This window comes from Osmia bicornis, chromosome 10 (genome assembly GCF_907164935.1).
Source record: "Osmia bicornis bicornis chromosome 10, iOsmBic2.1, whole genome shotgun sequence".
Lineage (NCBI taxonomy): Eukaryota > Metazoa > Arthropoda > Insecta > Hymenoptera > Megachilidae > Osmia > Osmia bicornis.
The window spans coordinates 8,233,659-8,248,164 of NC_060225.1; the positions used below are offsets into that span (position 1 = coordinate 8,233,659).

The 14,506-nt window shown below is 38.8% G+C and overlaps 3 protein-coding genes across 10 annotated transcripts; 1 reads left to right on the forward strand and 2 right to left on the reverse strand.

Annotated features, from left to right (window-relative positions):
- Positions 1-49: 49 nt before the first annotated feature.
- Positions 50-5,786, reverse strand: LOC114875552 (glutamate dehydrogenase, mitochondrial). The gene is made up of 8 exons (XM_046287523.1): positions 5,123-5,786; positions 2,408-2,608; positions 1,910-2,143; positions 1,670-1,827; positions 1,430-1,588; positions 1,150-1,360; positions 913-1,067; positions 50-830 (listed from the first exon to the last, which is right to left on the reverse strand). The coding sequence occupies exons 1-8, from the start codon at positions 5,550-5,552 to the stop codon at positions 714-716; spliced, it is 1,665 nt and encodes a 554-aa protein (XP_046143479.1). The 5' UTR covers positions 5,553-5,786; the 3' UTR covers positions 50-713.
- LOC123988260 (DIS3-like exonuclease 2) lies at positions 2,632-9,747 on the forward strand. Of its 8 annotated transcripts, none has more exons than XM_046287521.1 (9): positions 2,632-3,575; positions 6,539-6,696; positions 6,765-7,390; positions 7,470-7,731; positions 7,812-8,329; positions 8,404-8,698; positions 8,786-8,979; positions 9,057-9,339; positions 9,420-9,747. In XM_046287521.1, exons 2-9 carry the CDS (start codon positions 6,613-6,615, stop codon positions 9,525-9,527), a joined length of 2,370 nt encoding a protein of 789 aa, XP_046143477.1. In that variant the 5' UTR covers positions 2,632-3,575; positions 6,539-6,612; the 3' UTR covers positions 9,528-9,747. The 8 variants fall into 8 exon arrangements, with proteins under 8 accessions (XP_046143477.1, XP_046143473.1, XP_046143474.1 ...); XM_046287517.1 differs by lacking the exon at positions 2,632-3,575 and adding an exon at positions 3,598-4,969; XM_046287518.1 differs by lacking the exon at positions 2,632-3,575 and adding an exon at positions 3,598-4,456.
- LOC114875551 (E3 ubiquitin-protein ligase MARCHF6) lies at positions 9,737-14,438 on the reverse strand. Its single transcript, XM_029185956.2, has 6 exons — positions 14,329-14,438; positions 13,534-13,962; positions 12,712-13,458; positions 11,968-12,624; positions 11,440-11,893; positions 9,737-11,349 (listed from the first exon to the last, which is right to left on the reverse strand). Exons 2-6 carry the CDS (start codon positions 13,918-13,920, stop codon positions 10,604-10,606), a joined length of 2,991 nt encoding a protein of 996 aa, XP_029041789.2. The 5' UTR covers positions 13,921-13,962; positions 14,329-14,438; the 3' UTR covers positions 9,737-10,603.
- Positions 14,439-14,506: the final 68 nt, after the last annotated feature.

The window sequence follows — 14,506 nt, forward strand, 5'->3', positions numbered from 1 at the left end:
TAAACTAATTCTAATTTCTAAGGTGAAGGATTGGAATGAATAGAATTCGTTAATTAAGAGCATACGTTTATTGACATACTCTTGATACTTATAACAATATTACTGTATGATACATCGCGTTTTCCGATTCAATTGTAGAAACGAGCTTTTATTATAAATGACTATAAACCGTTTTTTGAACAGCGAAACTTTATATCCGAGGGAATATAACGTTAGTTTTTATCGACTTTCAAGTAAACTTTCTCGAGTATCAAGGTACACCGATAAAAAGTGAGATACAAAAATGCACCAATGTACCATTACTGTTCGAGTTTCTGTTCGGTTAACACGGGAGGAGCGAAACGAATGCTTCGTTTATCTCCTACGAGCGCGTTAACTCTTCTGTATCCGGTTCGATATCTTCTCGTGTATGTAAGTGCAATACGCTTACAGGGGGGCACAGGTATACGCGCGTATCGACGCGACGGGAATTGATTAGGCAAATTATTATTACGATGCGTTTGAAAAATCTAACGCGCGACGATCGACGTACACGATTACTTCCGCTGCTAGTTTTGGTCTTTGTCGACGCGCGACTGGACAGTGCAAGCCGGGGAAGATATACGCGTGTATCGTGAGTAAGTTTTCAAAATACTGTCTCGCAACTTTTTACAGTCGTCTCGTTACCGATCACGATCGATGCGGTCTGCTCTGCATACTCGAATACTCGGCGTTTAAAACGCAAGACCCGCTTCGGAATAAGTGGTGAAGATCTTTTCGATCGAGTTTACGTAGGCTGCTGTCCTCAAATCCAAGCCAAGATTGTATTTCATGGCTGTCTTCATGATAGCCTGCGAAAGGTACGAACAAGATTATCAGACAATTCGGATTGATATCTAATTAAATTAAATAAAACAAAGGAAATAACGTTACCCTAGCGGATCTTTCCATCGTGTAATCTAAACCAGAGTGGACGATATCTTTTTCAGATGCACCAGAGATACGCTTCTGGAAAGCTTCAGAGGGTGTAACGGGAATTCGACCACCGACTCTACCAAACCTACGTTCTAACGATTCCTGAACGGATTCTACGAAGAACAGAAAGCGATAAGTGCGATGGTAACGTAGTTTCTAATAGAACAGTTGTTAATAAATATAAATGGTTGCTACCTAATAAATGATAATTTGATTCTCTCTCGTATTTAAAGGTAAGACGACCGTAAGACACGTGGTTCAGATTCTTCAACCATTCGAAGAAAGAGACTGTAACACCACCAGCGTTGATGTACAAATCCGGTATGACCAAAATATTCCTCTCGATTAAAATTTTATCGGCAGCTGGAGTTGTTGGCCCATTGGCAGCTTCGGCGATGATTTTCGCCTAACAAGAATGTTAATTTTACAAGGATTCATCCCGGATGAATAGCCTAAGAGGAAGAACTTCATTTACCTGAATGCAACCAGCATTTTCTTTGGTAATGACTTTCTCAACGGCGGCGGGTATAAATATGTCGCATTCCTCGAACATCAGTTTATCACCATCGGGGTACGGTTTGGCCCCGGGGAAGCCGACGATGGTACCATTCTCTATGCGATAATCTTCCAGTTGCTACGGGCGAGGGAACAATCTAATTAAACTGTTCACATCACAAGATTGTTTTCTCGTGATTTTTTTTTTAACAAAGCTTGCCTTTGGGTCGATGCCCTCCTGGTTGTAGATAGCGCCGTCATGTTCGATTACTCCTATACAAGCGGCACCGGCACGGTGAAGGTAACGCATCGAATGAAGACCGACGTTACCGAAACCTTGCACGATGAACGTCTTTCCGCCCCAACCGGGGGTGGTGCCTGTTTGAAATTAACCAAAATTTCTTATCGAATTTCATAGCAAATTTATCTTGAATTCTTACTAATTTAATCCCTTCCTCACCGATCATGCTCATGTAATTAGCTTCATTGATAAAGTTCTCCACTCCGTGAAAGACTCCGCGACCGGTCGCCGATATTCGTCCGTGAATTCCTCCTTGATTGATAGGCTTTCCAGTTACGCAGGCGTGAGCATTGATGTCCGTGTGCCCTATGGTCTTCGCGTAAGTGTCAGCGATCCAAGACATCTCGCGTTCTCCGGTACCCATGTCGGGAGCAGGAACGTCCAGGCCGGGCCCTTTGAAAATTCAAATCCGGATATTATCAATGTAGCAATCGCTGGCACGCGTTCGTCATTTTTACACGGTGCTCGTCACCGGAGAAAGGATTTGAAAATTTAATTAACCGCGTGATTGCTTCTATTGCGTGTTGCGAGATACTTTTAGAGCCAAGCGAAATTTGATCGACGGTAAACAGTTTCGATCGAAACAAATAGATTTCGCAACGCATCTTGGCCTTCCTCCGCTACTCGGATTCTTCTTTTTTCTCAATTCGTCCTCACCGATGAATCCTTTCTTCGCGAGTTCTAAGGTGAATCTTCTGGTGATCTTCTCGAGCTCGTGCTCGGAGTAGAGTTTCGGGTTAATCTTGATCCCCGCTTTGGCGCCCCCGAATGGTACGTCCACGCAGGCACACTTGAAGGTCATTAGCGCGGACAAAGCCTTCACTTCGTCCCGGGAAACGTCCATCGAGAAACGAATACCTAAAATGAGAAATAGCATTGTTATGGCGTAATATCCGTGGGATGGTGTATTTCTGGCTCGACATAATCATGTTTGCGTACAAGGGCTAAATATAAATTTTATTTGCTAACTCGTATCTAAGATTGAAAATCTCGAGAAGGGGGCTATAGCATTTAGAATTTTCGTCACTTTTGTACAGGCCAAACGTTATGAGTTATAAAAAAAAATTCTTGCGCCATTGTACTTAGTGGATCAAAATTTCAATGGCTAAATTTTTTTTTTATGGGGGGGCCACTTCCGGTCTGACCGGAAACTTGCTCTAGTTCATTTTTTTCACGATAGATCTACGATCGATCTCGTCTGAGCCTCATATTAAAATATACGATAAGGACTGTATCTCGTGAGTGCAACGGGGGATAGATATTGATCATGCTGGATTATTTCGCGATTGATACGGCCTTGCCTGATGGACAGGCGCGTAGATAGCGCAGTTATCGATCGCGAATCGAACTAATCCGCGATTGTACGAGAGCAATCGATTATCGATTTCGAGCGACAAATCTCGGAAGATGGTGTCTCGCGGAAGCGTGTGTCTTAAAATAGCTGATGATTTCTTCAAACAAATTACATAACGAATTGTTGTTCGTGAAAACAGCATCACGCGTGGACGTTTCTAAACACGTGTTCCGGGGCACGCGTTTCTCAGTGTATATACGCGTACGGGTATACGTAAGAAATTACTATTTCGATCTCTAGTAAAAAAGCGAGGAGAAGTTGTGAATTAGAGGTCGAGGAGAGTCAGCAACGTTATGCAAATAGCGCAGTTCCGAAATAGCTTCACCACTGCTTCTCGTTTGTCCGCATCTTAGCGTCCTTACACACCTCGTGACCTCGTTAATGACTTTTTTTAAATAACAAGGCCGGCCTTGGCGGCCATCTAGGGTCCCCATAAGACGATTTTGCGTCTAACATAAGAATGCAAGAAGGGTAATGTTTACTTGAATATTAATCGATGTAAATGCAAATCTAAATTAGTTATACAAGCTTTAATGTTAATTTTATAAATTTTATTCGAGTTACTTTTTTTACGTCATACATGTGAAGGGGCCCTTTTTCCGAGCTCGCCTTGGACCCCGAAATCTCAGGGCCGGCCCTGTTAAATAACATCTCGAAGCTATACCTAATCGATATACGTATCCGCCTAACGTCGCAGCAAATATTTTTAGCGCGTATGGTAAGTACGTGCTTGAAACGAATTTACGAGCCTTGTTCCCTAATCTGTTGCTAACGAATGCATGTAAAAATCGAACGTTTTCCTCGACGAGAGCATTGACCTTTTCACCGTCATTCATGACATTGACACGGTACACGTGATTGCCAAGCTCTTAATTTAAAACACGATTCAAGGTAGTTAGCTAATATTTGGCAGGGAAGAGGAAAACGACTAGACAGCTTGGCATCGCTAGCAATGAGCAATGCCGCTGGCTTCTTTTAACTACAACGAAAACGAATTTTCAATTCCTATTTTTAATTTCGCAAGACGAGCGACCAACATAACCCCTAAAAATCATACAGATAACAGAATTCAGATATGCAACGCTTAATCGGCGAGCATCGATGAACCTAGATTATATCGATACTTATCATAGTCGACAGGTCGCACGTGACTGCCAAAGTCAAGTTCGATAAAACTGGCATCCAACTGAGTTTTATCACAGACAAGGTCACCGTTTCTTTTTAAATTTATTTACTGTGAATTTCGTGTGTTAAATGAGATCATTGTGTCGTTTAAAAAATTTTAATTGCCATCGTACGTCATAACTTAAGTGTATATAACAGCAGTGCTTAATCGACGTAATGCGATCCTCGTGAGTAATAAGTATGGCGCGTGTTTAAACGTATACGATACAATAAAACGTAAACGTCTGCGTGTTATTTATCATTCTCGATCCATTAGCAAGGCGTGCGTCAAAAACAATTTTTTCAAATCAACTTTCCCAGCAATTTAACGACTAAACGAGAAATTATTTTAAGATGATCGTTACGTATCCCAGTAGGGTTAGTCGCGTTTTTCAGCCGTCCTCTGGAATCGAGGTTAAAACCGCGTTATATATCGGACGAAGCCACAAAATTGTCGCAAGTGTTACAGACTTGACAGTATGTACGCAGTACAATGAATACCTAAAAGTAACTGATCAGCTGTGGTAAATTCGAGGGTTAAGTAGAAAGAGAACCGGTGAAAGAAACCTAAAACGTTTATTGTTGTTTCCTTACGCGAATCTCTACGATCAAGTCGATTTAGAATTCTTTCAAATTCGCTACGTGTCATAGTCGATGACGTAATTGGTGCGCTTACCAATATCGAATTTAAACAAGCACAGGTAATTGCGGCAATGAAAAATAATTAATTTACGAAAACGTGACGTCTGTATAATGTATTGGTAAAATAAAATATAAATGCCTGCGAACGTTGACATTATCGTAATCAGAATTTAATAAGGAATAATTGAAATTCGAAACGTGGCTGATTTTACCTCCTTTGCAAGGTACTCTGTGGGTCGAATGCTGTGCGCGGTAGCCAGTAATCATCTCGTAGTCGCCAGAATCGAGTCTCAGGGGAAACGTAGTCTCGAGGATATGATCACATGGTTCCATCAACATCAAGATACCCTTTACCTTCTTCTTTCTCTCTTCCACGCTCAACCTCGAACGTTTCCCAATATCCTCGACCAATTTGTCCTCGACGATCTGACAAGCGCGATGAAAAAAGTATTCGACCATGTCGAAGAATTTTGGATTTGGATCGTCAGGGATGTTCTTTAGTTTATCGGGTATTTGATGGTCGGCATAACCGCGTGTTTGAAACGCCGGTACGATGCGTATCAATGCGTTGTGCAGGATGTCATTGCACGGCACTTGCTTCAAAGCGATCGACGATCTAGTCAGTTTCTTCACGTGAAACATTTTCGTTGATCCTCTATCACCACTGTCGCAGACGCCTTTATTTCGATTAAAAGATCCTTCAAATATCTGATTCACAAATTAAGTACTCGATTCTTATTCTTATCCTTCGATCCTTCTTTCGATCCTATCGGAGGTACACTCTTTCGTACGACTGGCCGAGCAATCCTGTTACCTTACCACCGATCGAAACAACCTCACTTTTCCACCGCTCTCTCGCGACACAACTTCTCAACCTACACACCTCACCACCCTACTTGCCAACTACACATACTCCAAATCGCTTTTTACATACTTGCCAACTGGAAATTCTCCCCACGCATATACGACCGAGTTACGATTGCCAACTTTCACCATCGAATTTACCTACCGTGTAACTAGGACAAAAAATTTATACCCACTCTTTGGCTACGATCCCGATGTGTATCGTTGTTTCCTTTTCTTTACCTGTAAACAATCAATTTTTCAACGATATTTTAATTGTTCATTGTTGGATTTTAAGTACTCCTGACAAACATCGATTAGTGATAAATCGAGTGCGATCGTTATCGATTGAAACAACCGAAGCAGGAAGAATTTGAATATGAAAAATTAAACTTCGAAAATCGTGGATGGTTTTTTTTATTTAAGTATGGATCGGTTTAAAATTTTATTAAAATTGTGTAAAATTATAATCGGGATTATATTTTTGTTAGGTTTATAATCTTTTCGCAATTAAGCGCAACACCTATCTTAAGATATGTAATTTTTTTCATTCCTGGAATCTTATCGACGAAATTATACGTTGTCAATGACGATTTTTTTTTTTTATTTGCTTATGCATATAAGTTAACATGAACGTATGTATTTAATCATGTATTTAAATAATATATGTACTACTACTAGGTAATAGTTAAGTACATTAAATTTTTCATCATCAATTTTCATGTATATTCGAATGAGTGATACATATAAAATTGAAATTATGTCAAAAGAGTCAAATTTCTCAGATTCTGGTAGTAGGAAGCAACGTGTACCTCCTGTAAAAGTTGCTCATAAAAATAGTTACAACGAAAGTGAGGCAATGCCTCAGTGCTCACGACTCCAACAGGAGGCAATAAATTGTAAGGATAATCGCAAGAATGTTGCGAAACAAACTTCCAAACAGGTACAGCTGAAAAGTTTCTCTAATCATTTATTATACACAAGCAATTAAAGTATGCCTATTTCTTCCAGAAAACCCAGAATGATCGCAAAACAAAAAAGAAAAAGAAGAAGCAAAATGATAAAGAAAATCCAAGTATAGTTTATTCTGAGGAGACCAAAGAAAATGAAACTGATGTTAAAAAATCGAAATCCTTGAAAGAAAAGGAGACATTTCCAAAATATATACCTACAAGTAAAATCGATGAAATTTTAATGCTCAAAAATTCAATGGATGTACAGTATGTAGAAGGATATCTGCGTATTAATTCTAGATATAATAAGCATGCTTATTTATCTTTATTCGACGATCAGTGCGATCTACTGATAATTGGTATAAGAGACCGAAATCGTGCCTTGGACGGAGACTTTGTTGTAGCTCGTATAAATCCTCCAGAAAAATGGCGCACGCATCAAGGACAGATACAGAAAACAGGCATTGTTATTTGTATAAGAGAAAAAATACATTCAAGGAAAGCGGTTGGATGCTTAAGACAAAGGGATTCGTCCGTATTTTTTTATCCTAGAGATCAACGCGTTCCGTTGATTAAAATACATCGGGAATCGTTGGAACGATTCGCTGCAGATTTAAACTGTTGCGATGATACATTATATCTCGCTGTTTTAACTAACTGGGTGAAGCCTCAATTTGCGTTTGGGTATGCTAGAAGTTAATCAATTTATAAAATGATTTATAGAGATAGATTTACAGAGATCATTGTATTATATTCTTTACAGAAAAATTGAAAAAGTAGTCGGAAGTATAGGTGATGTAGAAGTTGAGTCTAATGCAATATTACTTGAACATGATTTGGATGTAACACCTTACAGCCTTGATGCAATAGAAGGGCTTCCTAACAGCGACTATTCATTAACAGAGGATGATTTAAAAGATAGAGAAGATTGGAGAGACGAATGCGTGTTTACCATAGATCCGTCCACAGCAGTTGATTTAGATGATGCAGTTTCTTGCAAACTTTTAAAAAATAAAAATTATGAAGTAATTTGTTGTCTATTAAATCAAACTATCCAGTTAATTTGTATTATCCGCAGTTATTACATATATTGTTTTAATTACAGATCGGTGTACATATAGCGGACGTTACTCATTTCCTTGATTTTGCATCGCCGTTGGATGTCCAAGTTTCAAAACGAGCAACAACCATTTACATGGCGGATAATGTATACCATATGTTACCAAAACAGTTGTGCCAAGTATGTTCCCTACTACCAGGCCAAGATAAATTAGCTTTCTCTGTTATTTGGGAATTGACAGAAGATGCTAAAATTGTCAGTCATCGTTTCGCTAAAACTGTAATAAGGTCGTGTTGTCAAATGGCGTATCAACATGCACAGAAATTCATTGAAAATCCAGAAAAAAAATGGCCTAAAAATTTCTTAAGTATAAGCGGAAATTTTACTCCTGACGATTTATCGAGAAAAGTAAACATTTTAAATAATTTAGCCGTTCAGATGCGTAATAAAAGGTTTGAAAATGGAGCACTACGAATAGATCAACCAAAATTGCATGTTACAATTGATAGGACCACGCGTTTACCAGTATCGTACAGTATAGAAGAACAGCGAGATAGCAACAGGTATTTATTTCATTTTTTAAAACCAAGATAATAACCAGAGACCATATATATACATGTATTCGTATATGTTTTAGACTTATAGAAGAATTTATGTTGTTAGCTAACATGACGGTTGCCACTCATTTGTATGATACCATTCCCGAAACCGCTTTGCTACGTAATCATAGAGAACCATCGCAGCGTGTTCTCAATACGACCAAAGAAACTCTGCAAAGATTTGGAATTCATTTGGACGTTAAATCGTCTGCTTCCTTGCATGCCAGTATCAAACTTTACGAAGAAGAGATAGATTTTCAAAGTAGCGAGTCTAAAACTATGACGAAGTACAGAATGATGGTCATCAACAGTCTTTGTTCCAAAGCTATGGCAGTATGATCACTTCCTTCATTCATTCCCAACATTCTTTGTTTTTCTTTTCTCTTTTTTTTTGGTTTTTAAAATTACTAATTTCTACAGCGTGCGACTTACAAGTGTTCCTCGACTGTTAACACAGAGGACGACTTGAAGCATTACGCTTTAAATGTGGCCCTTTACACGCATTTTACTTCTCCGATTAGACGGTATTCGGATTGTGTAGTACATCGTTTGCTATATTGGACTATGCAAAACGTAACATTGCCCGAGAAATGGTCGGAAAAATTGTGCAAAGAGTAAGTTGGTTGTTAGGAAGAAGAAAAGTAATTGATATAAAATTATACCTTTAATTTTTTTATTTTTATCGCAATAGAATAGCAGCAATTTGTAACATCAAAAAGTATAATGCAAAAATGGCTCAAGAACGTAGCAATGAATTGTACTTTACGTACTTCGTGGATTTGAACGGTCCTATGATCACTATAGGCATCGTGTTGAACGTAACAGAAAATTTTATAGACGTTATACTATGCCATGTTGGTATAAAGTTAAGGATTTCTCTTTCAGAGTTACGGAGTTCGGCGGATATTGAATATTCTTCAGAGTATTCAGTTCCGACGATACGTATTTCTTGGAAAGAAACGTCTGCTAGTCAGGTAATATTAAAAAAAAACATATATTACCAGTGTTGCAAATATAACGATTCGAATGATATTAATTTACCCGCTATTTCCAGGTAATAAATGTTTTTACTTTATTGTATTTGCAAGTTGAAAAGCATCCCGAGTTTTTTCAACTGATTGGTACCATTCTACCACCGAATGAGGAGGAAATAGAATCGTAACAATTTATGTTGTGAATCATGTTTTTTTTTATACGATATTTACATGAAATTCATATTTTGGACTATATACATTTGATGGATGTTACGTTGAATTTTAAGTGGCTGCTTAAAGACAAGTGGATCATGATTAGATATAAAAGAGACATTATTTTGTAATGATATTTTAGAAGATGGATCATTCGAAACAGGTAAAAAAGAAATATATGAAATTTCTTCTCAAGGACATTCTTTATTTCACATGTGTTGTAATGTACATCGCGGGAACGTCTTTACATGTTTATGATCGGGCATTTTCATTCGTTTCTAAACGATTGGTACGTGTACAAATAAATAATACTTACTTGTATCTAACTTTGTACATAAAATTATATATACCACGCGTAAAGTATATATTCTAATTTTACGTGAAATAATTAGCCGAAATTGTTGGAATTTATCACATTAGAAGATTTAGAAATACGACCTCATTTTATTATGATCAGAGTATAAATTTTTCTCTTTAATTTCATACAAGTCTATGTTAAACGTTAATGTTTTACAGTAAAATATGTCTATGTTATTTCATTACTAACAAATTTTCGGTTAAAACGTAGTCTTACTTTCATAGTGGCTCTAAACGTGTCATGCAACTTTAATTAAATTTTGTACGTTATACTTTAAAAGATCAAATATATATATATATATATATATTTTTTCATATATATAATCTATTCAAAAAATGTTTTATTCGATCAGTAATAAATGAAGTAACGTTAATCTTAGATCTTTTTGAAAATCGTGTCTATTCGTTACCGCGCAAGATGCTGATCGTTACTTTCAAGCAATGTATCTTCGTTCGAATAAAAAAATATCGGCATTCGGCAATGTATCAAACGCAAAAGCGATACATCGGATAACAGTCTTTTTAATTTATTCAGTATCGCTTACATCAATAAATTATAATAGAAAGTATTAAAGTATAATTAACATAAGTTAACGCTCGTTATGATTAAGCGCGATAGAGAATGTACATCAAAGAATTTTTTTTTTTTTGTTAATTTCACATCACCGTTGAGAATCAAATTATACCTAGAGCGTTAGCTCGATGCCTGCGGCTGTTGCTGCGATTGAGACTTATTTCGATGTTCGTAATTTACGAGTCTTTTCCCTACCAGATATTTATCGTTCTTTATGTGTTCGTAAAGTTTTTTAAATTGTCGAATTTGGAAATATATAACGATACACACCAAACTTACTAATAAAAGGAAAGGATATAAATGTCTAGCGATAAGAATTTGTGTCTGTAAATTTGTGATCAGAAGAGGAATTATACCGTAGGCTACAGCGTAAGGAACAGCCAGAGCAAGACCAAAGCAACATATTACCGGCGCTGCCAATTCCATAACGATGAATTTCAAATCTATTTCTCTAATACCGTCATTGTACGCCCGTTCAATTGCAAGACGAATCCTCCAATCTGGCCCCATCATGGTAATGGCGGTTGCTATTTTTGTGTATAAAACGCCTAACGCCCAATCTTGCCAGATAAACAAAATCGGATTTTGTTCTAAGGGTACCCGCAATGGTACTACGACAACTAATTCAAGAAGAAGACCAAACAAAAGCGGTATTAGGCCAATAAGTAGGAAAAACGCTACCGACGCTTTAACACCTATGATTGCCCAATGTTTTACCCTATCCAGAACAGCTCTTCGACCGCGGGGTAACCAGAAAAATGCTAAGGCTAATCCTCTCGCTGCAGCCCAACATACGTACGTTCCACATGCCACGGTGTACACCTCGTGTACTCGTCCGGATAGAGCTACCGTGGCTTCGCTGGTTTCTGAAAAATGATAACAATGAAAAACAACATTATTCAAGGAAGGAAGAAGAGTACGAAGTAGGCTTTAATGTAGAAAATCCATAAACTTACCAGATCCGCTCAAAGTAGGTGGTAAGACCGGCGGAGACGGAGCCGGAGCTCCGACCATCCATAGTGCCATTACTCTGCGCCCGAGCCAAACAGGGAGAATCATTGCGATCAAACTAGCAACGACAAGGGAAATGCAAACACAGAATAAAAGGCCGACTAGCCGGGCAGGGAACCAACGTGGTCTGATGTACGGTTGGAACCCTTTCGGCGCTTCTCGTTGCGATAACGCCAGATGTGCGGCACCTAAATCCGGATGCTGCGGTTCCTCGATCACCGCCGGGTCTGGATCCTCGGTTTGGTCTCTCAGAAGATACGACTGAAGATCTAATATCCAGGCCACCACTCGACACCAGCCTCTTATCAAAGCTTTCAACCATGTTCGCGTATGAGACTGTTCCAGCAATGCAGGAAGGATGACTTGCAGCAACAGCAATTCTAATGACAATTCGCTCACCTGATTTGAAAAGAGAATAATCATTGAAAGAAAAATTCATCCGTTAAGAAAATATAATTATCATAATTTGTTACCTGAGCCTCGCTTTGGACAGTCACTGTGTATGGTAAAAATCCTGGCCAAGCCCATCTTAAAAGTTTCACCGGTAGCCAAAGCATTAATAAAATAGCTGTTCCAAATATAACCGCGGATGTCACGAGTCTTCTTACGTGTCTTAAAATTGGAAGATGTATCATTTCTTGGATAGGAGAGAAATCGGGATCGTTCAAGTTTCTCAAAAACCATAGCACTCCTGGCCGCAGCACTTCTCGTAAAAGCAGAATAAACGAAGCAACGTAATATATGTAAATCATTCCTACCAGCCAATGTATAAACATTGATGTACCAGGAGCCAGTCTGAAAGAAGATTCCCTGTCTCTAAGAGTGGCGTCGAACATTGCTAACGAACAAATGTCCAACCACCAGCCACAAACCAAAGGAAGTACACCTATCTCGACGACACTCAAAAGAGAAACTTTTACTATGACATAACATAAACCCAATATACGCTGAGAGCGTTGGAAACCTAAAAGAGCAGCTAATGTGTGAAGAACTACCAAACAGACTCCAATAACGCAATAACCACAAAGTGTGGTAACTAATCCTTCGAAGTGCGATGCAGCCGCGTACTCTTGTAATCCCAGACCCGTTATAGCGAAACTGCCAATATGATAGGGGCAGAAAGCGAACACCTAAAAAATAAAGAAGAAATACACATTTTGGACTATAGCAATACGAAATTAACTTCATATTTTGTAGTAAAATATTGAAGTAAATACCATGATGAAGAGGGTATTCAGCGAGACAACCCAAAATACGTGTTCGAGAAAAAGAAGAGATCCGTCTAAGCCTAAAAGACGTTCCCAAGTTAATTCCTCAGCCGGTCTATCCCACTCCAGTGGAATCCAATTTGCTTCTTCGGCTTCTCCTTGTGCCTGACCTTGCACTTGATCTCTCCAACCTTCACCGGCACCCGCATTCGCTTGTTCAGCTTCTGCAGGCAACTCTTCTCTAGGTGGTACTGGTTGTTCGATATCTTGGGCCTCCATATCTCTAGGAGGTTGCTCTGCTTGTTGTACGCCGCTCCTGGCGGGCATTTGCTGTTCAACATTGCCACCAATTCCTTCGGCATCGGGTATTCTTTGATTATCGGACACGTCGATTTCCTCCGCCCTGTGTCCTTCTACGTTTCTTAAATTATCATTGTTCGAATGATCTGGCAAGATCGGTGGCTCGTCAACGAACGGTGGGACATTGTTATTGTCTTGAATCTCCTGTTGTTGAAGAGCTCTTTGCTCTTGATGTTGTTGCGCAGGTACTTCTACGCGAGGCGGTGGGTTATCGACGGGCGGCAATTGTACGTTGTCCCTTTCGAGCCAGTCAGGACCTCCGGCATGTAAAATTTGTTCTCGTAACCATACTATACCGATAAACGCGAACAGTGTGCAGGTGACTACGAAACAACCGTGAAACACGTCTGAGGATATATTTTCTGTAGACAGTATGTCCATTGGTAATGACATTATCTGTAAACGGAAATACAATTGTTAAATATAGGATATCTCTTGATGCTCGATCTTCTTCTTATAGAGGATAATTACCCTAACTAGATCCAGAGGTCCACTGAACAAAGCTCTGTAAGTTCTGCAAGCAGTCAATGGAACAACCCCGAGCCAAGCAATTGCAACTAAAGTATAATGCAACCAATATTTTACTGCTCTTACAATGCTAGAAATTAATCCACCGATAACATCTTTCAGTGGCACGCGCCGTGGCATGTCTGGACTATAAATTGGCGTGAATGAAAACCGGTATCCACAAAGTTCACAATATTCTTTGCGCGAATAACGCATCCATTGTATTAAACATTCTTGATGTATCCATTTAATACTGCCTGTGCATATACAAGGATGGAAAAGAGGTCTATCTGCAAGGCCTTCAGAGCGGCAGACCCTGCAGATATCTGCACCTAACATGTCCTCCGTCATGTTTGGCTTCTTTTAAAATAACTGATTAAAGTAACAATCTCACTGAAACAAGAACAATAAGACAATGTATTATAATATTTGGAATATATGTTTACAAAGTAACCGAACTTAACGAAATCGTGAAGTTGGTTAAATGGTACGTTATTACATGGAAATTTGAATGATTTAATTAAGATCAACAAAGGTCTGATGAAATTTTAACGATCCGACTGTGAATTAAATATAAGAAACGACGAAAGCCACGTTGAATTTTAATGATTATTGTCGAGAAAGAGAAAAAAAATAAGAGACTATGTTGAAAACATCGTCGAATAACGGATATTGAATACGTCCAGCATCTTCTTCACAAATTGTAAAATCACTCCATGAACTACGTGTATTATTTGGAGCATTATGGTATCAACTTACGCATGCCTTGACAAAGACGCATGAAACTTAAAGTTATTGTGCAAAATTCTGAAAATGTCTACTGCTACTTCTAGCTCTTTCCTTTTTGCAGTGACTACAGGGTCACCAAGACTGGACATGTCTTCGTTTTTGAGGGGTCAAGATTTTTAGGGTCCCAAGGTACCCCAAGGTAAAGTTA

Excerpts from the sequence above, each read along its gene's own strand:
- LOC114875552 (XM_046287523.1), bottom strand. The coding sequence starts at position 5,552 with ATGTTTCACGTGAAGAAACTGACTAGATCGTCGATCGCTTTGAAGCAA. Across the intron at positions 2,144-2,407 it reads CGCGAAGAAAGGATTCATCG|GGCCCGGCCTGGACGTTCCT; the intron begins GTGAGGACGAAT and ends GAATTTTCAAAG. Across the intron at positions 1,068-1,149 it reads ATCAAATTATCATTTATTAG|AATCCGTTCAGGAATCGTTA; the intron begins GTAGCAACCATT and ends TGTTCTTCGTAG.
- LOC123988260 (XM_046287515.1), top strand. The coding sequence starts at position 6,475 with ATGTATATTCGAATGAGTGATACATATAAAATTGAAATTATGTCAAAA. Across the intron at positions 6,697-6,764 it reads CGAAACAAACTTCCAAACAG|AAAACCCAGAATGATCGCAA; the intron begins GTACAGCTGAAA and ends TATTTCTTCCAG. Across the intron at positions 8,699-8,785 it reads TTTGTTCCAAAGCTATGGCA|CGTGCGACTTACAAGTGTTC; the intron begins GTATGATCACTT and ends TAATTTCTACAG.
- LOC114875551 (XM_029185956.2), bottom strand. The coding sequence starts at position 13,920 with ATGACGGAGGACATGTTAGGTGCAGATATCTGCAGGGTCTGCCGCTCT. Across the intron at positions 13,459-13,533 it reads GACCTCTGGATCTAGTTAGG|ATAATGTCATTACCAATGGA; the intron begins GTAATTATCCTC and ends TTCCGTTTACAG. Across the intron at positions 12,625-12,711 it reads TGAATACCCTCTTCATCATG|GTGTTCGCTTTCTGCCCCTA; the intron begins GTATTTACTTCA and ends TTTATTTTTTAG.